Consider the following 27500-nt stretch of genomic DNA (forward strand, 5'->3'; position numbering starts at 1 on the left):
GTTCGCGCTGCGGTCAGAATTCCAACACGATATTTCGACGGGTCCCAGCGCCAGGTATTGAATACGAAAACAAAGAAACTCATCGCAGATGGGCAGAATTATATATTTCCGTTGGCACTTATCGGGGAGGGACTAATATCGAATGCAGTAATTGTTACTTCGGTGCATCAAAACGTTGTGCTAGATACCTCAATATTGTGGAGGGCTATGATTTTCAACCTCCGGTATGGTCACTTTTCTCGCGAATTTCAAGGTTGCCTCTGCAAGTAGATAGAATTTTCTAATAAAGCAAGGATTTAAATGTTGGAATACTATATTCATGCATCTTGAAACAGCCATGTCTTAAGAGCAAAGGGTTTATTGGAATGGTTGTGAATCCATCGGGAAACGACGTTCGTTTCTGGAAGATTTAAGTGTCATTCATTTGGAACTAATGACGCTCATAGTGTTGCTTCAGCTGGAGTTCCAAGAAACTGAAATCAAGCAAATTGCTTGACTGGACAGTTGCTTTAATATGACTTGTAAGGAGAGTCTAAAATTACACGATAAGCAAGGGAGAACTAGAAAATATTTATCGTGCGGTTTCAAGTGTTTTGGCAGCAAGAAGTCCGTCGGTAATTTTCAGGTTTTAATTTTTAGCTTTTTTTTTTTTTTGGGTAGTAATTCAGGTTGAACTTAACCATTTAGCCGGATCAGTTTCCCATTCCCGTAAATAGAGGACATACATTTCCCCAAAATGTAGCCATCGAGATAAGAATCTTATCCTGAGAATTCACTTGATTTGACGAAAATCACAGACAGCTCTTTTGAACTCTGCAACGCTCACGAGTCCCTTTATATAAATACTCCAGAGCCGTTGGGTTAAGAAATAACGGGAACATTTATCCCAAATGAAGTGCATTTGTTTAGCCTAGCAAACTCTTCTGAGTAATTACTTCCGGTTTTCGCGTATGACATGGAAGCTCAGAGCCAGATGCTTTGTATATATTATATATATATATATATATATATATATATATATATATATATATATATATATAAAGAGAGAGAGAGAGAGAGAGAGAGATTAAAAAATAGTGCAGCAGTATAGATTCACTTCAAGCGTTGAAAATCTGCCTTTTTTGAAAATGGAATGAATAGTTTAACAGATTCTGGATTTGATGACCATCTCTGGATGGATTAACCGTTGTACCATATGATACGAGACAACTTTATACAATTTATTTTTCTTATAAAAACAGACTTTATACAAAGCTTTTGCATAGTCTTAACTAAATGCAAAATGCGCACTGCCCATCAAAGAGTAGGAATGAAATGAGACCATTTTTGACCTTTTTTATGGACTCAGTTACACAAAACGAGTCCAAAATGTTTTCTGGAATTGTCGATTGGTCATGGGAATCATCGCACACATTATTTCGACTCCCAGTTGGTCTCAGACCCTGGAAAGATTCTCAACGTGAACTTTACAATTTCTTGTATCAGTTCATAAAAAAAAAAAAAAAAAAAAATACATGGAATTTTCATATATCTCTTTACCAGGCAGCTTCCAAAACCTGATAGTTATCTGAATTTGAAATACGAAGAGAAGGAAGACAAAAAAGATTACATGAAGTCACAATGCACTTGTAAGCAAGAAAAAACATCTCTTCAAATTACAGCCTCTGATAGTTTCGATAAAATTGGGTTGTAAATGGTATACTATACCAAATTTAATTAAGCTTTTGCAAATCATTCTCGTTTTTCTATAACTGATCATTGTTAACTTGAATTAAGGAGTGTTTAAATGGCTTCTGTATTATACAAAAATTATAGATACTATAGTGACCGCAAAATTAGACATGTCCAATAGTAATTTCACCCTTATGCGCTCGTATTTCACTGTCTTTATCATCCTCATTCACCTGAGACCCCATCTAACCACTTTACGAGATAAATTATGTCAACATGCATATTTCAGTGGCAATAAATAAGTTTTTTTTTATGAATTATGAATGACAATTTTACTTTCGATATGAATGGCGACTATAATCATTTTGGGGCGTTTTCATACATTTATCTATCCGTTATGAAGATTTGCATATTGAAACGGGCAATAATTTTTTTTTTTTTTTTTTTTTTAAGAAAAGTTGGTTGTTTGTTTCCGTTAGGGTTATAATAATAAACATTCTCTCTCTCTCTCTCTCTCTCTCTCTCTCTCTCTCTCTCTCTCTCTCTCTCTCTCTGTATACATTGGTATACGTATGTAGGTATATATATACATGTGTATATATGCATGTATGTATGTATCCCAAACGAGTATGAGAGAGAGAGAGAGAGAGAGAGAGAGAGAGAGAATGGAAACTTGCTGAAATAATATTGGAGAGGAACGCAGATATAAAAAAGCAGACCAAGTTAAAATGAAGTCTCTCTCTCTCTCTCTCTCTCTCTCTCTCTCTCTCTCTCTCTCTCTTTCTTTTCTAGAGGATAGAGAACGCGGTCCAAGTGAAATATTACCCTAACTTTAATTTTATGGTCTGCCGATGAACTAATGAACTAACTGCTGTATAAGTCTGGACGTCCAACATTGATTTATTGAGGAAGGTCGGGAACATTGGTCGTCGGCATCATAAATTTAAGGTGGAATCTCTCTCTCTCTTCTCCCCTCGTCTCTTCTTCTTCCTCTCCTGCCGTCTCCGCCTCTCTCTCTCTCATCTCTCTCTCGATCTCTCTCTCGGTCTCTCTCTTCTCTCCCTCCTCTCACTAGGCAACATGAACGGCTTGAACGGATCGATGTCTTAATTGAAAATCTGTATTTAAAAAGCCTCATTATACTTCCTGTCAATATATGTTAATTAGATGACACCAAAATCTCACATAACATTTTCTGAACCTAGAATATATGTATATTATATATACGTATGTATTTATATGAATATTTATCACATCACCGCGATTCATATACACGCAAAGAGGTACAAATGTCCTTTTATCCAATTCGCTCCACCTCGGAATTGATATATTTTCGTATATGTTAACCGAATCGATAACATCACTGAAGTCCTGATTTCTCCTCTGTCCACTGGACGCTGGTTCGAACCCACGAGAGGACGAAAATATATTAATTCTAAGGTAGAGCGAATTGGATATTAAGGGACATTAATTTTGTAGCTCGACATATATATATATATATATATATATATATATATATATATAATATATATATATATATATATATATATATATATATATATATATACGCACGCACGCGCACACACACGCACACACACACACACACACACATATATATATATATATATATATATATATATATATATATATATATATATATATATATTGCATAACTACGAATTCATTTTTCAGCCATATCATTTGGCTTAGCAACACAGTTAAGTCTGTCAATTTGATTGTACTTAAGAGAGTCATTTATTTTCCGTACCAAGTCCCTTCGGTCGCTTTCAAGAGAAATGAACTAAATTGCTGAGCTATTTACTTCGGCATTAATACGAGGAGATAGTTGAAGTAGAGAACGAGTTGATTGATTAAAGTATATACATATATATATATATATATATATATATATATATATATATACATGATATTAATATATATATATATATATATATATATATTTGTGTGTATGTTTGTGTCTGCGTCTTTCCTATTATAAGGAATTGTTTAGGTTTCTATTCGTTGTGCTGAGCATTTGATATTAAACGTAAACAAAGTTTCTTGCTGTGCATGATGTTGCTGTCCATTGATTTAATTGCATTTCCCTGGATGTTTGATTGATTGCTTTTGCTGAACACAATGCTATTTAATGTTGCTTGACATCATATAGATTCAAAGAAAATCCGAAACATTACATCAGTGTGTTATAAAATGAAATCTGAAATGGATTCAGTTGTTTTTCTTACACTTACATTACAGTCAATATGCATATATATAGGTTAATGGAAAAATAAATAGCTTTTTTTTTTTTTAAAAAAACGGGAATTTTTTTATTACTCATCCCAAGATGATGTATAAAACAACGGAAAAAAGAATTTTAGTACGAATTATCGAACAGATGGAAAAATCACTTCGAGTCACTGAGCTGAACAAAGTGTTGACTGGCGATCAGCACAGAGTGAAATGGAGACGTCATTTATGCGAAGGGGCGGGGTTGGTGAAAGTGTAAATTATAATCGCATAAGACAAATAGTTCTAGTGTTTTTATTTACTTTATTTATTTATTTATGCTATTATTATTTTTTTGCTTTATCTGAATGCTATCTGTCTTAGCTTGTGTCGAGTTATGTTTGTGAGTGGTAAAATATCAAGACTTTCGATGCAGTCTTAATATTCAATAGTTTTATTAACGAGATGATTATTTTTATAACATCATTGTACAATTCTGTAACATTATCAGTGTGAAGTAAGATCATGCAACCCTTGGTAGTGTTGTACGTAGCAGAATGATTACCGTATCTTTCGGACTAGTTGGTTAGTGCCGTCAGTGCGCCTCACATTATGCACTGTAGGCATTACTAAAGATTGTTTGCATCCTCCCTTGGGACCCCTACCTGTATCCACTTTAGCCATTTTATTTATTTTTTTCTATTTTTTTAGTTTCATTTTAAATATTATTTTTATTTTTATTTTTATTATTACATTATTATTATTTTCATTTTATTTTTATTATTTTTATTTTATTTTTAATATTTTTGTTTTCATTACTTTTAATTTTATTTTTTATTACTTTTAATTTTTTTAGATTTTTATTTCTATCATTTTTATTTTCATTATTTTTACTTTACCTTCGTTCCAACTTTCTTTCTTACATCGTGCTGTCCAACCACTTAACATCCTCATTTCACTGCCTTGATCGCTGAATGGCTGAAATTGCCCCTGAACTCTTGGCGGCTTTTCAGCCAGATTCCCATAAATGAAATCAATCAACACTTACTACAAGTTTTTTTTCCCATAGGGGGTTAGTGCCGTCAGTGAACCTCATGCGATGCACTGTAGGCATTACTTGAGGTTCTTTGCTGCGTGCCTCCGGCCCCTAGCAGCAACCACTTTCATGCCTTTTACTATATCTCCTTTCATATTCTCTTTTTCCATCGTACTTTCCACCCTCTCCTAACACTTGATTCATAGTTGCAACTGCCATGTTTTCCTCCTGTTACACCTTTCAGAACTATTACTGTTAATTTCTATTTCAGCGCTGAATGTCCTCATAGGTCTCAGTGCTTGGCATTTGGGCTAATTTATGCATTCAACTCAACTACAAGATTTCGAAATCCTCTCCTACATCAGCAATGAAAGGTATTCCATGTTCATCACTGTTAAATATCAGCAAGCCTCCGTAGTGCGCACTGTAGGCATTACTTAAGGTTCTTTGCAGCGTCCCTTTGGCTTCTAGCTGCAATCCCTTTCACTCCTTTTACTGTACCTCCGTTCGTATTCTCTTTCTTCCATCTTACTTTCCAACCTTTCCTAATAATTGATTCATAGTGCAACTGCGAAGCTTTCCTCCTGCTACACCTTTCAAACCTTTTCACTGTCAATTTCCGTTTCAGCGCTGAATGTCCTCATAGGTCGCAGCTCTTGGCCTCTGGCCTAAACTCTGTAGTCTATTCCACTCTATCATCAACAAGAACAACAAACCCTCAAGAAACTGTTGAGGAGAACTGTCCACTTCAGCAGGATCCCTTTAGCAAGAGGTCTTTGTTCATCAATATGAATGCAACATCGTGTGTTGGGGTCCGGCCCCTCAATAATTCGGGTCAGGCGCCTCAGCCTCGACCTGCTTTAATAGACAGACAGGCGACGTTCTTTCGGGATTTAGGACAGCGTTGTCATATTGTTTTCAGAATATGATTGATCATAAACGTATGTAAGAATCGATTATATACGTAAGTATTCTTACATACATACACAAGTACGTCTGCACACACAGATACACTCGTTGGTATATTGTTTACCAAATATGATTGATTATATATATACGTAAGATTTATTATATACGTAAGTGCTCTTACATACATACCTCTACACACACAGATACACGTACATACGTATTGTCTGCTTATACGTTCTCGCAGTCTAATTGTTAGAACGTTTTTATCACCTTTTTGAAGGGTGGGGGTTATTGCATTTATATATCTTAGTTTCAATAAATCTCAGCAATGTAAATTTTATTTCTATTAAAACTGGGGCATGTTAATCCAAAGACTATTAAAGCTTCCTTAAATACACGAAGCTTACCACTTTCACGACAGCACTTTCACGACAGAAAAGTTTAACGAGATTCAAATTCTCGTTACTTTAGGCAGACTGAAGAAATAATCTTCATCTTACTTTCATTAAAACATTACCGTGATTATCAAATCCAATATGCACTGTTATAGTTGCTATGTTTTCCTTCTAGGAAATATTATCAAAATTGGACGTCTTGCTATCAGATCTTCACTGTTGAAATTTAGCCAGGTAACTAAATGTAAGTGGATGTAATTCGGTGGTTGGATTTATAACCTTACCTGAGGGAAATGTGCAAGTCAGTGTACCTGTATAGAATTGTATGAGTCTGACTAATGCTGTCCTTATTTTGCGTATTTTGGGATATAGTTATTATGCACTCACACACATGCACGTATACAGAAATCTATAGGGGAGCGTTAGCTTACGTTAGCAATGCATTTGGTCTAACTCGGCCTGCAGCCCACCAGTTGATCCAGCAATAAATACAAGTTTCTGCTCTTCTGTCACAAATCAGTGGGAAATAGTGTTTTATAATATATATAGTATATATATATATATATATATATATATATATATATATGTGTGTGTGTGTGTGTGTGTGTGTGTGTGTGTGGTGTATATATATATGTATATATATATATATATACTATATATATATATATATATATATATATATATATATATAAGCTAGTACAATGTCGTACCTCTAAGTAAATGGGGATTGTATCCCCATATATATATATATATATATATATATATATATATATATATACTATATATATATATTATATATGTACCTATGTATGTATTGGTATACATCATAATCCATAGCCACTATATATATATATATATATATATATATATATATATATATATATATATATGTGTGTGTGTGTGTGTGTGTGTGTGTGTGTGTGTGTGTGTCTGTGTGTGTGTGTGTGTGTATTAGAAAAAATTAATCACTTGAAACTGTAAATATTATTGCTGGGTTATTGTAGGCTGCTATTTACTTTAATTATTTTCCACCTTATATAAGTTATTTTGAAGTCAGGTTAAGGTGAACAGTAATTTCCGAAGAAACCAAATCTGATAGGAAATATTTTGGGAAAAAGTGTTTGCTTCATGCCTTTGATGAGAAATAAAAGAAAGGAATATTGACCTCTATACCCTCCGTGATGAAATACCCATCCCATAGATTCCTTTGCACCGGAAAATGAAATTCAGACTTAATAGGATTTTTCGCTGCCGTCACCCGATTCCTCTTCAAAGTACTGGCCGTTTTCAAAGCCTGCAGTCAATTGTAATTGGATATTTTACCCTTTTTTATTATCTTCTCATATTTCATTCTAAATACTGGGTACCAATCAGTCAGCCTTGCGTCGTGATTTCATAAAAAAATCATTATATGTATGTTATATATATGCTATATATATATTTATATTTGAACAATATTATATACTATATATATGTGTGTGTGTATGTGTGCGTGCGTGTGTGTAAAATATATATATATATATATATATATATATATATATATATATATATATATATATATATATATATATATATATATATATATATATATTGAGAGAAAGAAAGTATGACAGAAAAATTATAATTTTGCTTCTTATTCGTAGGTAAAATGTGATTTCTTTTAGTAAATCTTACATTGAAAACATGAGAATAAAGAACAAGCATGGTATTAAACTACTCAAATAGCTGAAGGGGCATACGAAAGATTCAACAGCCAGTAAATAAAACAAAATTTTTTATTAGCTGATATGTTCCAACATTTTATTTTTATCATCCATCATATGGCACCTGAGTGATACATTTTGGGCCGTGTATGTGCCAGATGTCTTTCAAGAGCCTTCTAATCTTAGCTAATCCATTTATCATACCCCATCTTCTGTCTGCCGTCTTTATCAGGATTTCCCTTGATTTCCGTGCTCTTTATAATTGTGGTATTAATTAGTTCATCCAGCATTACACCTCACTGGACGAGTGGCTTGCGTCCTCGACTATCAATCTGGTTGCCCGAGTTCGCTCCCAGCTCCTGCCAGTGAAGAATCAGAGGAATTTATTTCTGGTGATTAGAAATTAATTTCTCCAAACAATGTTGTTCGGATCCCACAATAAGCTGTAGGCCCCGTTGCCGAGTAACCAATTGGTTCCGGCCAGCCCTAGGAGAGCTGTTAATCAGCTCAATGGTCTGGTTAAACTAAGATATACTTTTTACACAATCGTCCCATCCGTGGTTAAATGAAATCTCCAACGCTTATTAACACACACTGCTTTTCTTAATCGATAATGCCATTTTATGGCAAATAGTCTTCGTTCCATCAATGATTTATGTCATACATCAGTAATGACTTCTCTATTGTAACGTATATCTTTGTTTTGGTTAAGAAAAAATGTATTGTAGATAAAACGTTAAAACGTTGCCCGTTATTTTGTGTTATGGTATCCAGCCGTGAAGCCAAATACAACGAAATGGCAACGAAGAGTTTAAAGATTCTCTCTCTCTCTCTCTCTCTCTCTCTCTCTCTCTCTCTCTCTCGTGGGGTAGCCCTTATTAGATTATCATCTGGGGTTATAATTAGCTGAACCAAGACACTCGGTATAACACTGGGTAAGGTAATGGGAGTTCCATAAAATATAAAGTTCCTTAATTGTGGATGGAATATGGGAATATTTCATTGAGTTTATCTCGTATGTTGCCGTAATTTACTCATAGATAAATATCTTTATGGAGGTTACTCTGATAAGTATTATATAGATATAATTTTATATATATATATATATATATATATATATATATATATACTATATATATATATATATATATATATATTTTATATATATATACATATATTTATAAATATATATTATATATTTATATGTGTGTATGTATGTATATGTATTCATACACTAACTAAAGTATTACAAAAAACCTCCCCTTAAATTTAGAAGAGATTCGTGTCGGCATTCATATACTATTTTATATGTAAGTCTTGCAATTAATTTCAGGAACAGAGAATTTTTTTCTGGAGTACTTTTTTGCTCTCTTCACAGGATGAAACTAAATTGCTCTTCAATGCAATTGTTTCATAAAATGGATAACTCTCACAATTTACATGGAAAATGTGGACAACGTCACATATATTGCTGGAATGAAGCTCCGCTCTTAGTTGCCCTCAGAGTTCGAGGGAACATTTGAATATTCATACGACGTTAACCAGAACATTAACATATAAATGTTGCCTTCTGTCGGTAGCTATTATACTTCATGACTCGGTATATATATACGTACACTTTAGGATGAGTTACCCCTTCCACTGTGATGTATCGCTTTTCCTTCTCATATTGTTGGATGACATCAAGATTAATTCAGGAATTGGCAGTTTTTCGATAGGCTTTTATAAAGTTGATGCACACGAGTATTTTGGATCCAGAGGTGGACATTGAAAAAAATTTAGAACTCTCACATTCGAAATATAAATTTTCATTCTTAGGTCATTAATGAATGGCAAAGGAATAAAAGATGTTTTTCGATAGGCAAGAATCTGATGCATACGAGTGTTTTGGATCCAAAGGTTAACATTACAAAAATATTTATAACTTTCATAATCGAAACGTATACTTTCATTCTAAGGTCATTAGTGAATGCTAAAGAAATAAAAGATGTTTCTCGATAGGCAGGAAGTTTGTACATTCGGGCATTTTGTATCCAGAGGTGAACATTACAAAAAATATTTAGAACTCTCATAATCGAAACGTATACTTGAATTCTCCGTTCACTAATGAATGCTAAAGGGGCGTAGATGAAGCTACTACGCTGTTAATGTAGATTTAATCGTTTCTACATTGTTATGTTTTATTAAATGTCGGACAATCATGTGATATGAATTACTGTCTCGGTAAACTGAATGCTTTGCTGATAGATTAATATCCTTCATCATGACTAATTCATTTATTTATCTGAAGTTTAATATAGTAGTTATAGTTGAGGCAATTATTTCGAAGTAGATAAAATTCAACTAAATTTGGAACGAAAGGTTTCAAAATCTCAATTTTGTTTATCGGAAGAGAAAAATGGCGAATTCCATTATCACTTTGTGTAGTTTTCCTTGTAATAATGGTGTTAAGATCCTCGTTTTTTTGTTTTATTTCAGTCCGTATCAATCTTTTGGTTGGTCGTAATTTTATTTCAAAATTTGGTGTATAGACAGAAACAAATGATAAAATTTCAGAGGTATTTAGAAATATCATGATAGTTATATTTTCCTCTGTAGATAGTTAATATATACATGCTATTAATGACGGCATATCCGTATATTTAAGGTTCCCGTTTGTATTAGTTATAGTTCGTTGGTTGGTTGGCCTTATGCCATCGCGGGTACTTGGCCCAAGGTGGCACCTAGTTCAGCAAGATGTATAAGGGAGACATTTAGTATCCAACAACCTGCTATGGGAAGGAGAGTATGGATAGATGCATACCTTAATTAGCGTAACTAAAACGAGGCAGTAATAGGAAGACCACATTTCACAATCCTCCCCCCCCCCCCCCCCCCCACCCGGCACCTTTTTTTTTTTTTTTTTTTTTTTTTTTTTTTTAAAGAAACTTAAACGTTTTATATCAATACATTCTGGCTGATGCGGGGCATAGAAAATCTGCACCATGTCAAATAAAGATTATTGCTCATGTCAGAAAAAACTTTAATCAGACAGACAGTTCATTCTTTTTGACTCATACAGGCAGAAGGAAAACTTTCGTATGAATGTTTGCGTATCTCTTAAATTCTTTTTTTTTTATTCCGAGTAAAATGTATTTTTCACGAAATGCATCACTAATAAATATCTCGTGTATGGTATATGAGAGTGAGAACTTCTATTGTAGTATGATTTTTTTTTCTTTCAAAAAAATTATGTTGCACAAGAAGCGGAAAATTATGGTTGTAGAATTTTTAAACATTTATTATTATTCCGGAACCAAAACACAATGAAATTATAGCTATTTCAGAATAAAAAAAAGTAACTTCTCATCATATTTAATAGGATCATAGCTCTTGAATTTAATTTTGGTATTCGCAAAAATTGGCCAAAGCAACGATTGTTACTGTGACGCCGTGAATTTAATTCCTCCAAATCCAAATGATCAAAATAAAAATAGACATATTTTGCGGTTATGCTGCGAAATGGTTTCTCACAGATTTTTGCTCCTGTTGCAATGGCCCCACCCCATTGCAATTGGTTATCGGAATCCCATTCAGGCGTCAACGTTAAATATATATTACCGAGTGGAAAATGTGATAAATCAGTTTCATGCCTGAATGAGAATTGGCTATGTACATCTTTTATAGGCACATTATATATATATATATATATATATATATATATATATATATATATATATATAGATATATATATGTATTATATATATATATATATATATAGTATATATTATATATATATATATATATATCTATATATATAATATATGTATATATATATATATATATATATATATGTATATATATGTATATATGTATATATGTATATACTATATGTATATATCTATATGATATATATAGTATGTATATATATATATGTATATATATATTGAATATAGTATAAATATATGTATATATAGTATATATATATATATAATATATATATATATATATATATATATATATATATATATATATATAATTTTGCTTCTATATGCGAGTATTAGTGCAAGTAGCTAAAACACCGTATTCTGCAATTTGATATTGAGGTTATTCGCTCAAATGTACATAGATTTCTACAGGCACAAGTGCTGCAAAAATGCTGCTTGAACCACCATCACTGATGCATGTAAATCTTAAAAGAGTCCTTCCCACGTTCGTCCGTCTCATTTTCTTTGAAAAATTCTCTATGAATATATATATATATATATATATATATATATATATATATATATATATATATATATATATATATATATATATATATATATATATATATATATATATATATATATATATATATATATATATATATATATATATATATATATATATATATATATGAATATATATATATATATATATATATATATATATATATATATTATATATATATATATATATATATATATATATATATATATATATATATATATATATATATATATATATATATATATATATATATATATTGTAGAAAAAAAAATCTCTCTATGGTAAGGATTTACGAGGAGAATTTATCAGGAAACAGTGACAACCCACTATAACTTAAAATGTACTTTAATAACAATTAGTAAGGAAATTAAAGTCACAAACAGAACATTAAACAAATTACGGACGCATTACACAAAAGCAAAGACTCGCCATACAGCACTTCATCAAGACTATTCATCACTAATCACTGTATTTTACAGTATAATTCCCAAGTCACAAAGCTTTACATCAACACAACATATAATTCACTGTAACATCAAAAAGTTAGTGGCAACCAACGTTACATCACACAAGAAAACGTCCAAATGGATAAACAATACATTACCATATATTCCTCAAAACTTGATACACTATTATAATCACTTGTTTGTTGCAGCTCCAACGAAAATCATCGTTTTGGGCCTTTATAAAACCCGACTCACGCTAGACATCCATGGACTAAATATCATTTTTCGGTACATTATCCTTGGCGACTACTGCCTACGCCAAGCGCTACTGCCATCTGTTGTCTAGTGTACACACTTTTTTTTATGCAAATATCAATTTTCAACCTTTTCTGCAATTTTACATTCAATAAATCAATATTCCTTTACTGAAGGAGACTTTCAGAGTAGCACAGTAAAGTCTCTTAACATGACGTAATCCCTGACCCCATGGGAGGTATATTCCGCGTCAGAATACCTTCTTCTTCAAAGAGGCTTTCCTTGCAACATTTAGTCGCTAAAGGGATTATTTGAGTAGTGCTCAAATTCCTTCTGGTTAAAGACTCCTCTTATAAGTTAAGTATATCTTAGTTTTACCAGACCACTGAGCTGATTAACAGCTCTCCCAGGGCTGGCCCGAAGGATTAGATATTTTTACGTGGCTAGGAACCAATTGGTCACCTAGCAACGGGACCTACAGCTTATTGTGGGATCCGAACCACACTATATCGAGAAATGAAAGTACTTCTATCACCAGAAATAATCGAACCTCGGACCACCGGATTGGCAGCCCAGCTCGAAAACCACTCTGCCAGCGAGGAACTGACTCCTCTTATGCTCTCTCTGACGCCGGTATCTTTAGATGGCTGAAATATATGCAACATTGCATATGCAAGACGACTGAGTTCATTAACTTAATGAACGAAAGGTAACTTTACGTTTGTCCCCCTCTGTTTTCACTTTAATTTTAATTTAGTTTGTATTTTGGTAGTGTTCTCTTGCTTTATACGTATATATAAATTAATATATATATATATACATATATATATATATATATATATATATATATATATATATATATATATGTGTGTGTGTGTGTGTGTGTGTGTGTGTGTGTGTGTGTGTGTGTGTGTTACTTAAATTTCTACATTTCATATCATCAGTAAACGACAAAAAAAAATAAAGATAATTTATTTTTTTATTTATTTTTTTATTTGTTAGATATTTTTTCAAGCATTTTTTTCCTCAAAATGTATTTTATGGCAGAATTACTATTGATGTATCTTTTAGGTTTCCAGTCCTGACCTAAAGTATGTACTCGCAATTTTTTTTATATCAAAATAAATAGATGCAACGCAGTTATGCTCAAGTTTTTATTAACCTCCAAACCATATTTTTCAATTTGTTTGCTTTCAAATAAAACAAATTAAAAAACTAAAAATCATAATTTTTTACTGGAAAAAAATCAATGATTTAATCACTTGATTAAATCAGTTGGATTTAATCATTGCCAACTCTGGTAAATGAGCTTTGTATGATTCATATTTCTGGTAACTTTTTTTATCTAAGTCGTTATAACCATACCATATATGGGTTAGTAAATTAATAAAAAAAACCTAAAAATATTCGTGTTGATCAATAAAAGAAATCTTTTTTATTAAAGAAATAAAACCCAAATACTATTTTTAACCCGAATTACGACTATCACGGTTGTAAGCTTTATATATATATATATATATATATATATATATATATATATATATATATATATATATATATATATATATATTATATCTATACACACAGTGGAACCTTGACATACGAATTTAATTTTGTTCCGTTACCATCGTTTGTAATATCAAGAAACAGTTGTATCTCAAAGCATTTTCCCCCCAATTTTGAAATTATGTTTAATATGCATTAATCCATTCTAGGGCTATGAAACCACACCAAAACACAGCTAAATTACATATAATATACACAATTTATACACAAATAAACGAGTAATAAACACACATAATGATAAAATAACATATTAATGTGATAATTGATAATTAATGTTAATAAAATCAATAAAAAAAAGAAAGGAATTTTATTTACCACAACGAAAGATGACGAGGAGGAGGTAGGGCGGGGTGGCAGGGAACGTTTTGTTCTCTTTTTTATTTACGTATGTACACTAATAATTACATAATAAACACAAATGAAATAACATCGCTAAACTATATATAATATATATATATATATATATATATATATATATATATATATAATATATATATATATATGTGTGTGTGTGTGTGTGTGTATATGTATATACATATATATAAAGATATAAAACCGTGGTAGTCATAAAACCGTGGTAGTCGTAATTCGGGCTAACAATGGTATTTGGGGTTTCTATCTTTAATGAAAAAGATTTCCTCTATTGATCAACATATATTTTTAGGCTTTTTATTAATTTACTAACCCCAACCCTATCTAGTCTGGTTTAGGTATTAAAAGGACTTAGATAAAAAAAAGGCACACTAGAAATATGAATTATTCAAACCTCGCGCTATTATTGAGTCATAAAAGACAGAAATTATAAAGCTAACCCAACAGTATGTAACCGGATACTTGTATACTTCTCGTGGTCAGGTCGGTAACGCGACCTCCTTCTGATACTCGGGATGTGGGTTCGAACCCTATTACGGAAGTCAGAATTGCTTCATATCTCAGGCTTTGTAGTGACAAGCATATCCAAAAAGTGTGAAGAATTTGAGGTTAAAAGGTCGCTGTGGTTACTGCAATTTCATGTTTAATATTTCCATTTTCCTTGTTTGGTTAATTATAGAATTAATTGAAATATCGTAAATCCACCATTCTGAAAAACAATTTATCCCAGTAGGGCAAACATCTCCCAAAGGCTCCCGCCGACGTAGTGGGGTAGTGCCGTCAGTGCATATCATGCGGTGTACTGTAGGCATTACTTAAGGTTCTTTGCAGTGTGCCTTAGGCCCCCAGCTGCAACCCCTTTCGTTCCTTTTACTGTACCTCCTTTCATACTCACTTTCTTCCATATTACTTTCCACCCTCTCCTAGAAATGATTAATACTGCAACTACGAGGTTTTCCTTCTGTTACGCCTTTCAAACCTCTCTCTCATTTTCCGTTTCAGCCTTGAATGACCTCTCTCTCTCTCTCTCTCTCTCTCTCTCCTCTCTCTCTCTCTCTCTCTCTCTCTCTCTCTCTCCCCGCAGTGTTCATGCAGAATATAAAACGCTTTGTTTTATCTGGGAAGCATTTGATTACAGCATAGCTTTTTGCGTACTTGCCAATAGCGATTTAAACTTTTGATTTGCTATTTTATTTCTACAGATTACAAAAGATTGAAAGTATATTCATTTTGGTAGTGCGTCATGTAACCTTTAAAAAAAAACACTTTAGCAACTGCTTTTTTCGTCGACGTTTAAGATTGGCGCATTTCGTGTCGTGATACTAATGACACCAACGATTTGTTGAGTCAGTTGTTTTGGCAACGAGCACCCAGTATCAATTCTTGAATAAAAACCGCCAAAAGTATCACCCAGTCGCATCGTAAACTGTAAACGCAGAGGGCGTTTGCTGTGACCATCGAAATGTTGACATCGAAATGTATTGTTTTTGTTATTATTATTATTATTATTATTATTATTATTATTATTATTATTATTATTATTATTTGCTTCGGATATAAGTATAGGGAAACATTTTAGTAGTTTATCTTTATGTGTTCCTATCATAATTGTTTTAGCATGCCTCATTATTTCGTCCGAAATGCGATAGTGCCATTAGAGTACGTTACCTGGTGCACTGTAGGCATTACTAAATGTTTATTTCGGCGTCATTTAGATTCCTAGCTGCATCCACTTTTTAGCCTATTACTCCACCTCCATTTCCGCTTCCTTTCTTTCTGTCTTGCTATCCAACTTCTCTAACTTTTCACAGTGTAACTAGTTTTCTCCAGGTATCACCTTTAGATCATTGCGCTCACCTGCTTTTATTATCTTTATGTCTTTTGACTCACTGTCCAACTGCTCTAATTCCCTCTTTTCACTGTGTATATATATTGCTTGTCTTGATAGTCTATATTTCATAGAAATCAAATGAAGTATATCGATTCTTTTTATTGTGTGCAACGTTTTTTCTGTTTTTCTTTCTTTTTTTTTTTATTCCTTTTTTTTCTTTAAGTTAAAGTAAACTGAAGGAAGAAGTTGTTTTACGCTAAGTAAAATACCTTTGGCCCATTTTTCAAAGGATATCAGTTTGACCTTGGTGAATAATGGCTGTGACCTCCAATATTCGTTAACATGCAATGCAAATGCAGTACATCAAATGCCCTACAATATTGGACAATTCTATTTCCAGCTGCCCATCCCCCTCCCCCTCCCCCTCCCCCTCCCCCTCCCCCTCCCCCTCCCCCTCCCCCTCCCCCTCCCCCTCCCCCTCCCCCTCCCCCTCCCCCTCCCCTCTCCCTCTCCCCCGACCACACCTTTCATGGCATTGGAATTTGTAAACAAAAAACGTTATATCGAGTATTTGATTTAAAAGAGTTAATTGGTTGGCCTCCGTTATTTGTGTTTATTTCTAATGAAATTCATATGTCAGGAATGGTGGTTAGTGTTTGCCACTCTAAATTCAGATAGCTTTAGTTTGGAGTAATTATTTAAAACCATTGTTTTTTTAGAGGATATACCGAAAGGGAATTCCATTCGAACGACTGTTGTCGTAATCGAAAAAAAAATATCTACATAAAAATGTCCAGAGAATAAATATAGATATATATGTTTTTTTTTTTTTTTTTTTTTTTTGTGGGGGAGCCGATGGGCACCACAACTTTCAATGGAGTATTATGTTAATACAATTATTTTTTTCGGAGATCGAATATTGGAATGTGAGAGAATTGCTGATAACATTTCCTTTTTTGTTGATCGAAATTAAACATCATAAAATGATTGCTTTAAAATACTCCACGACTTTTACGAAATTAAATTTTGGTAAATTGCTTGCTGGTATTGCAAGAAAATTGGTTAAAAATAGATTTTCGTGGGAGAAAAATGTAGATGAGCATAAAGATAAGATTTTACCGTTCGTGCAGAGTATATTAAAGACTGGTTTATCATGAAGACTTTTTTTTTTTACTCTCTAAACTTTTTAAAATTTATCCTTCAACCATTTTATCGCAAACAAAAGGGAGAGGAACAACCAGTCTCTGAACTGGGTGAAAAAAAGAAAGCTGACAATTTTATTTTTGTTAGCCCTATTATATATTTATATCGTATTTTTTGTATTGTTTTTACAGCTGTGAGATTTAATATCTAGACTCTTCATAAAAATGGCCTTATGTACGCTGTTTTTATAAGTTTACCACTTACCTGTTTGTAAGCGTGCGTATACAAAGCTTTTATATTATATAGCTTTCTAATTTGAATAATAACAAAATCATACTTTTAAACTGGAAATGGAACTATCATAAACGTTCCTAAACCAGTCGACTGGCAAACAGCTTAATACTTTGCTCTCTCATTATGCTGCTCAAACTACCGTAGCTGGCAGCCAACCAAATTAACCCTATGGTTTTATTCAGGTGCGGATTTGCGACCCTTTGCCAACTCGTAACTTGGACATTCTAATTTATTTGTGTACCTACTTTTTTTTTTTTTTTTTTTTTTTTTTTTGCCAAAGCATTTCGTATCCTATTATCTTTTCACCATGCCAAATCGTTCAACTCAGTTGATGATAATCTACGCACACTCGTCACTCTAATAACTGTTCTTTAATGTTTTATAAGGTAGTCAACATCAGGGTTTAGGCTTCTAATAAAACTTGGATATTCAGAAATTTATATCTAAATCGTTGCTCTTGTTTTACGTTATCCATTATTATTTATGCCTATTTTTTTTTATCCGTTATATGACATACGTCATCACAATGCTAACTTTCAATGTAATTATTATCACTTGAATTTATACCACATAGTTAAACAGGCTTTCGTGTTCTTATTTTCGCGTAATACTTCCCATTACTTGCTATTCCTTCCACTTTTATATGTTCATAAATATGCCTCCTCCAGCCGTCTAGCATAAACTTAATATAACTCATGTAACCATCTAATATATTTCTCCGAAAGGATATTTGATCTCTTTCATCCCCCAGACGTCTAGCATAAACGTAACTCCACAGGCCATCCAATGTATTTTTCCCAAACAATATTTTATCTCCTGGAAGCACCACTTTCCATCGAAGGTTTTCACCCTCTTCTCTCGCCGGCGAAAGTTATGGCTGCATTTTCTCTCAACTCTTCTATGCAGAAACATTTTCAGACAACCATGAAGGTAACTTTTACGGCTACGTAGTCTGTCCAGATGCGGTCACAGAGCTTGTAACAAAACTGGAAGTGCTCTGGAATATCTGTTGTCCACACATCACATTTTCTGCCCTTCCTCTCATTACTTCGCTCTCCAGGCGAGTCATTTTCTTTTCCAGAGCCACGTTATAGTCCTTTGACTCCTAAATACTGATAAATATTTAATAAATAATAAAACTGGAAGTCCTCTGGAATGTCTGGTGCCCATATTTCTCATTTCCAGCCTTTTATTCTCATTACTTCACTTTCCAGCCAAGCCATATACTTTTCCAATGCCACATTACATTCCTTTGACTAAGGTCTGACAGTTTATTATAAAAATGTGGCTTTCAAAATACACTATTTGGTTAAAATCACAGGGATTTTAAATGTTCGATAATAAACTTTATTGTCATACATGCGTCGTGCAACTAACCCACTGTTGTGGACCAATAACTTTTTCATTTCCCCGCGCATATGAATTGCGTATTTAAATTTATGAATACAGCCAAGTTTATGAACACGATTGTATGTATATATATGCTCATAATAATGCATTTACTGACCTTTATGGCTTATTTCGTGGTGTGTTCTATCCTTGCGAAGTAAATGAGAAATTTAAATACCAAATTCCTAACTCTTTTCCACCAAGGGATGTTATACCTCTTTTAATGAATCTCTCCGCCTACAAAACATAATGCATTTTCCATTTGTCCATCATAAAAACGAAATTGTGCAAGTTTCACTGTCCTCTCAATTAACTCTGTTTCTCTTTCTGCTTTTCTATTTCTCTCATTTATTTACCATCTTCTGTTCTGAAACGAAAATAATTTTCTTTCAGCTTCCATTATACCTATTGAAATAACTTGAGTGTCAGAATGATTATTTTAGGTTCTCTCTCTCTCTCTCTCTCTCTCTCTCTCTCTCTCTCTCTCTCTCTCTCTCTCTCTCTCTTTTCGATTCTTATTCAAATAAACTTCAGATCACAAACCGTCCCTTTATTTATTTATTTATTTATTACATTTTTGAATATTCTTATTTATTTAAATTTTTGTGGGGGGGTTGGGTGGGGGGCTGCCTCTGCCTCTCCACCTTTCTGCCACTAAATGATTACCTTTGGCTCTTCGGCCGCTGATTCGGTGAGCCCTCCGACGGGAGACCCGTCGAAGGAATATCGTTGACGCGGCTCTGAAAATGGCCTTAGGACTGTGGGACTTCGTGAAGAGCCTAAATGCGCCCTGCTTCGAAGGCTAAATCGGGCCGCTGAATATTTATGGGGTTATAGTCTAGTGTTCTGTAATGGAAAAGCGCCTCAACGTCGTAAATAAATGACCGGTTATAATAGGGGTAGCCATTTTTTGGTCAGATCATTTTTCTCCTATGGCCGGTGGGGCTTTCGATATTCTCTTATTTGCACGGTTGCGGTGGTTATGGATTCCCTTGAAAATCCCCAAAGAAATTAATTTCTATATTCTTCAGTGGAACCTTTCCATATTAACTTTTTGAAACATTATAGATTCTCAGAAAAGCTAAGAGAAACATTTTTTTTTATTCATTGTCCGATGGGGTTTTCCGTATTCTCTTATTTGCACGGTTGCTGTTTCAAAATGGATTCCCTTGAAATCAGTGAAAAAAAAATTTATTTCCTCCTCCGTGTGGTGGAAATTTCCTTAACAGTTCAAGTGGCTATGGATTCCCTTGAAAATCAAAGAAAAAATTTGCATTTTCTCTTTCTGGTGGAACTTTCCATATTCTCTTTTTATGTCTTATAGATTCTCAGGAAAAAAACTATATTTTTTCCGCTGTCCATTGGTGTTTTCCGTATTCCGTTATTTGTACGATTGCAATGGTTGATGATTCTTTTGAAGGTAAAGTCAAAAGAAAAACTTGATTTTCTAAGCTCTCAGGTTGAACTTTATAATTATCCTGTCCGGTGGAACATTCCGTATTCTCTTATTTGCGCGTTTGCATTAGTTGAAGAAAACCTTAAAATTATTTTAGTCACAGATTTTCTTCAAAATCATAGAAAATATTATTCAGATGAATTAACACCTAATACGTATCAATGCCGCAACTTATCGTATCAACATATTTGTCAATGCATTACTATGTGTTAATATACATGAACTCTAAAACCCTTAAAGGTTTTACAGTCCTTTTTGAATAAATATTCATAGGCTCTACAAACATACATATATACATACCTACATACATATAGACATAGTCGAGACCACTGTTCCCCGCTGAGTTCCAATATCAATGTTTTAGGCAAGCAGCGAGAGATACCGCAGTAGCAGCAGTAGCGATTTATGGATTAATTTAAATCCTTGGTAGTAAAGGACAGACCTGGGTGGAGGGGAGACCGAAAGAGAAAATTGCTTTTTCGAAATATAGTCAGTGTAAGAGGGAACTCAATAATCATCGCTAGTGAAGAAGAAAATCAGGGTAGGTTTTGATAACTAATTATGATCAATAAGAAAAACGTTTTGGTGATTTATTTACTTTCTGAATTGTCATCTCTATGAGAAAGATGAGAAATTTGAACATTTTTAAGTACCCAATCTTTATTATTATTATTATTATTATTATTATTATTATTATTATTATTATTATTTGTTTTGTTAAAAATGACAGCTGCTTCAGCACTATTAATCTTGTAAAGAGTTTTCTCTATCTTTCTGATGACGGCTTTCTCGTTGTTGCTTAGACTGGCGAGCAACGCACCAAAGGGCATGGTAAAATTCGGTTGAGTTATTTGATTTATTATTACTTATACAATTCTCTCTCTCTCTCTCTCTCTCTCTCTAACGCGACGTTTCCTCCTGATCGACAGGACATTATCAAGCGATAATTGCTGAGGGACTGAATTCCAGTGGTTGTTGTTGTTTGTTGTTTAAGATTAAGCTGGCCTTGTGCCAGCACGGGCTCTTGCTCACAGAGCAGCCCGTATTAACCTTTGTGGTTGTTGTTGTTGTTTTTGATTTAGCTGACCTTGTGTCAGCACGGGCTCTTGCTCACAGAGCAGCCCGTAACTCAGGATGGTGAGAAGTGGTAATGGGTAGGATATGGTTCTTTATTTGGTGATAATGCGTGAGTTGATGAGTGTGATATTGGAAAGAAACTTTTGATGGGTAAGGTTGTCCAACCTTTTTAAACCCTAAGGTGCCCTTCAGTAGTAGGAAAAGTGCAATAGTAGTGAGTGTTGGCAAGTCAGAGAGGCCAACAGATGAGAAGAAGGAAGGGTATGAGTCTGAGAAAAAGATTGCTAGTCAGTTAGCTTGTGAGGTCCACAAAACATTTCCTTATTCCGTTCCAATTCCGAGTGGGAAGTAGTGTGTGTTGTTGATGCATGAGGCTGAAGGAATGCTGTGCATGAGGTGAGGTAGTGATGAAGGATGTCAGAGTCGGGGCTTTGCTTTTGGATGTTGGGTGATGTAGGTTGATGTTGGCTGTCTTTGTGTCAGTCATGCACTGGGTGGATTGTTTGTTATTCTGTGTTTTATGGTTTGTATGTGAGTGGATAGGGATGGCAGGGGGTGTGAGGGGTCTTGACTGATGTCCCCGAGATTCTGCTATTTAGGAGTGTTTTGCACCTACCTTGGTGGTGGGTAGGAGCATAGGAAGCCTGTAAGCTGTTGGGTGTTGTTTAGGATGTGTCTTGTTATTTGAGTGACTGATTGTTGATCTCCTTCATCACATTGTCTTAGTTGTTGTGTTTCTGGCAGTGTAATATATAGTGTTCCAGTGGTTCTTCTGTATTTGTTTCGCAGTATTTACATGGTTTAGGGTTGTTTTCTATTTTTTGCCATGTGCATTGGTATCCGAACCTTAGACGGTGTATTATTACCGCTAGTGCTCGTGTCATGTTCTTCGGTATGCTGTGTGGTGTCTGCATACCATTTTGCAGTCTTGGAGCCTCCGAAGATGGCTCTCCTGATTTTGCTTTCCTCCTGTGTTTGGCAGTATGCTGCTGCTATGCTTTTTAGTTGGGTTAGTGAGAGGTTTATTTTGATGTTGACATTGTTTATGTGTAGCCCGCTTTTTGCCAGGGAATCAGCTTCCTCATTTCTTGTATTCCTACATGGCTCGGGATCCAGTTGAGAGTTATTTGTCTGTTTCTGCTTTGATGGAGTTTTTGCCAGTGCCCATATGCTCGTTAGGAGTTTGATATTTTCCTTTGCTTTGCCTTTTGTGATGGCTTGTATTGCTCCTTTCGAGCCGGTGTGTATTGTAGTGTTGCCCAGTCTGTGTTGGGAGTCTTCTAGTGCTTTGGCGATAGCTATTAGCTCTGTCTGTAGTGTGGAGGCATTGTCGGAGAGCCTCCAGCTTCTTTGAGTGTTGTTGAGTAGACCCCTGCTGCTGCCGCTGGGACGCTGAGGTCTACTGATCCATCTGTAAGTATATGTTTGTGGCGGTTGTCAACTGTATTGCTTCTTGTGCCTGCTTGCTTTGAACCTGCTTGGTTGGGCGGTGCATGCTTGCCTTGCTTGTTCTGGAAAAAGAATTGTGTAGTTTGTGTTAAAAGGTTCTGGTTCCCAGGGTGCTGATTCTGTGTATTCACTGAAGGGGTTGTCTTCCCTGATGGCTGCAGCATGATTTTGCATGCCTACTCTTCTCAGTGTATCTAGAAGGTCTCCAGCATAATGTTTTGGGAGGGTCTAGCTCTTCATGGAGATTAATGCATTTCCTGATCTCCTTTTTGAGTGGACAGTCTCTGTCATTTTTTAAGGTTTTTTAGCAGGATGGATGTCTTTCTCTGATCTATCCTATGAGTCAGAGATTGTAGTTTTGTTTCATGTCTCAGGATGCATAGGTTGGTCCACATTGGTGCTCCTGTAATGAGTCTTAAGGGCATTGTTTTGGATTACCTCAAAACTTTTTTGTTCAGTGCTTGTGAGATTAGTGAGGACTGGTGCAGCATACTCTACTGTTGATCTTATTGTCTGTATGTAGAAAATTCTGAGGGCATGGTATACGGCTCCCTGCCTTAGCGAGGTGATTCTTTCATGGCGTTTTGTCTGCATTTGATCTTTTGTTTAAGTGTTTCTATTTCTTTGTTTGTGTGGTGAGAGCTGTATGTTGATGTTGACTCCTAGGTACATGAAGTTGTCTACCCATTCGATGGGTTCTCCCATGAGTTGTATTGGGTTCAGGTCTGTATTGTATTTGATTGCCATTGCCTTGGTTTTGCCGTGGTTGATTTTTAAGTCCTAGGACTGTGCATTTGTTTTCAATCTGTGTTATCGCGATTTGCATGTGTTGGTGGGCTCTATGCCTGTCTGTGCTGACCAAGCACACATCATCTGCATATATGAAAATTTCAACTCCATTTTTGGGAAGTTTGGCTGTTGGCTAATTTCTCCATTAGTATATTGAAGAGGAAGGGGCTGAGTATTCCTCTTGAGGGTGTTCCATTTTCCAGACTGAGGAATTCGGAGGTTGCTCCTTGAAAGGTAACTCTGGCTTGTCTGTTTTGCATGTATCTTTTGGTCCATGCTAGAAGGTTTGCCTTTAAACCGTCTTGTTGGCTAAGGCTGCCAGGATAGCAGCTGCACTTGCAAGTTCGTAGGCTTTTTCTAGGTCGAGAAATACTACGATTGCTTTCTTGTTATTTATTGTGGCCATCACATCTGCTAGACATTCCGTGGTGCCTATCCCCTCTTTGTAGGCATATAAGCGGTGGTGTAAGGCCCTGTTTTCCACAGCAGTCTGTTTAACCACCATTCTCTCTGCCGTCTTTTCTGTGCAGCTGATGAGAGAAATGGGTCTGTAGGCGTTGGACCTTTGTGGCGAGTCCATCTCCTTTTTAATTCGTGAGGTGTTGCGAGAGCTCTCTTGAGTACGGTCAGAAGCACAACTCCTTCCGGCAGGTTCGGGTTCTTCATTGGTTCCCGGGAAGGTGACTAACATTTAATTTTTCCTGTTAATTTTAGCGGTTACACAATAATAAAAATTTTTGCGAATTCGTGTATAATTTAAATACCCTTTACAAAGCTTTCGAACCCTTATTATTATTATTATTATTATTATTATTATTATTATTATTATTATTATTATTATTATTATTATTATTATTATATTATATGATTATTATTATATAACTTTCTTGGAAGCCTTCCAGACTAAAGGATGAACATAAAAAGCATTATTTCTCAGTATTGAAAGGGAAGTTTATATGCATTTTCATTTTCATTTTGTTAAAATATAGATGCATATTTTCCAAGACCCGTAACCAATTTAATAATTCAAGCTTCAAGTTGAAGATGATTTTTTTCCCGTACGCTGTGTAAATTCCAAGAGTACTTCAGTTAATTAATGTTTTGTTTAACGACCTCGTCAATATAAATTTCCATGTTGCTTTTAAATGTTGTATATAATTTATTTTCCATGTTGTTCTTAAATGTTGTATATATTATTTTCCGTGTTGTTCTTAATTTTTTTGTGCAAGTTATTTACCATGTTGTTCCTAAATGTTGTATATAACTCATTTTCCATGTTGCTCTTAAATGTTGTAATTAAGTTATTTTTCATGTTGTTCTTAAATGCTGTATATGAGTTATTTTCCATGTTGCTCTTAAATGCATATAAGTTATTTATTTACTGGATTAATTACTTCGCAAAGTACATAAAATAATTTAGGTGTTTTGAATTTTTCTGAACGACTCAAATAGATAACTATAAAAATTGTATCAGAAATTGGCATCGTTCATAACATGATGAAATGAAATATGGAATTCAATAAGGAGAGAGAGAGAGAGCAAAACCCTATTACTTCGAGCGACTATGCACCGAAGCCTCCCTATTTATTTTAAGGCTCCTTATTTATTTTAAGGTTATAGATGATCGCAAATTTCCCCTCCTCTAAGTTTTTGGACGCAGCCGAGTAAATCAGCCGTCATGGTTTTCTTGAATGGGGTTGGGGGAGGTGGGGGGCACGCATTGCCCCGTCAGCATCTTTCACTGGACCCCGCTCAATTAGGTAGACTCACGGGGGCGAGAAGGGAACTTGATGGCCCCTTTTGTTGGCCCGGTTGGTTTAGCAATTGGCTCATGATTTAAAAAAAAAATAAAATAAAAATTGTTCAGAAATAAGGTTAATACGGAATTCATGGAAATACATATATATTTGTTGATTACGTTAAGTCATTTTTAGTATAATTTTCTGTTACGGTGATCATTCTTTACTTTGTCAAATAGTATATGAATGCAATATCGTTCTCAACTGATTCCTTTATATCTATTTTAACGGATGAAACTTAATTTGTAGTTGCATATCATTTTTTTTTTTTTTACATTTCTCGTTGGTAGATTCTGAATCCATTTTCTTGAATATTCAGAATCTGAAATTTATATTCTTTTACATTTTAAATAAATCGGTTGGAATCCATCTTCGCTCCACGTCTTTCCATTATTGAAGAGACTAGATTCGCTACATTTTCTCTTGAATATTTAAAGGAATCTACTTCAGTTTTGCAGCATAGTTTTTCCATCCTGCATTAATTGTGCACGATGATGCAACATTATCGCTCTCGCGGCTTTGATTCTGGGAATTGGAAGGATTCCAGAAGCTTCGCCTCATCTGAACGTTATGTCGAAATTCCTTTAACGTCGAGTGTAGCGAACGGGTTTGATTTATTGGTTAAGTAGGCGTTACGAGTTTATATATATATATATATATATATATATATATATATATATATATATATATATATATATATAATATATATATATATATATATATATATATATATATATATATATATATATATGACTGGTAAAAGTGTTCTGTAACAACAGAATTCCATCTAATAAAAGGAGCCTATAAAAACACCAAAATGTAGAGAGAAAAGTACTATATTTCAGAGACTGCTGTCTCTCTCTTCAGGTATATGAATGAGAAAAGTTTACAGAAAAGGTGGATTTATACCAAGAGATTCGTCCACAAGTAAGCCAATTTAGGTCACCCCCGCTGATAATCTTCCTTAATCTTCTTAAGCGTTGGTTGAATGAACACTGCGTCGACGATGTCCGATGTCCCAATTCCCTTTTGAGATGTTCATTACCTGCTGCTCTTTTATTAAGGCCGATTCCATCATTTGACTCTTGTACCGGCAGTTGCTGCTATAAAATTACACGTGACATATTCCAGTTTATTCTATGGTTATGTTCATTTATATGATTGAAAATAGCCGAGTTCTGTTGTCCCATACCTAACTGACCGTTTGTGTTGTATTTAATCTCTGGGGAAGTGATTTACCTGTAAATCCGATGTAAGATTGGTCACAGTCCTGGCATGGGATCTCATATACCCCAGAGTCTTTGGGCGATGTCTTTTGTTGGACGTTAATCAGGGATTTGGCTAAGGTATTTGGGTAGGTAAATGCAAAAGGGTTGGATTTCCCAAGGGTGTGAGTTACTCTCTTAATCGTCTCCAGGTGGGGAATTTTTATTTTATTGT

At 34.3% G+C, this 27500-nt stretch overlaps 1 protein-coding gene across 1 annotated transcript in view; it reads left to right on the forward strand.

Annotated features, from left to right (window-relative positions):
- LOC135195279 (doublesex- and mab-3-related transcription factor B1-like) overlaps positions 1-27500 on the forward strand; it is an 89472-nt gene that overhangs the window by 44333 nt on the left and 17639 nt on the right. Inside the window, exon 4 of the mRNA XM_064221537.1 lies at positions 17065-17231. Within this exon, the coding sequence (XP_064077607.1) occupies positions 17065-17231 (167 nt within the window). The remainder of the gene's footprint in view (positions 1-17064; positions 17232-27500) is intronic.

Source organism: Macrobrachium nipponense, chromosome 16, assembly GCF_015104395.2.
Source record: "Macrobrachium nipponense isolate FS-2020 chromosome 16, ASM1510439v2, whole genome shotgun sequence".
In the NCBI taxonomy this organism is placed as follows: Eukaryota; Metazoa; Arthropoda; class Malacostraca; order Decapoda; family Palaemonidae; genus Macrobrachium; species Macrobrachium nipponense.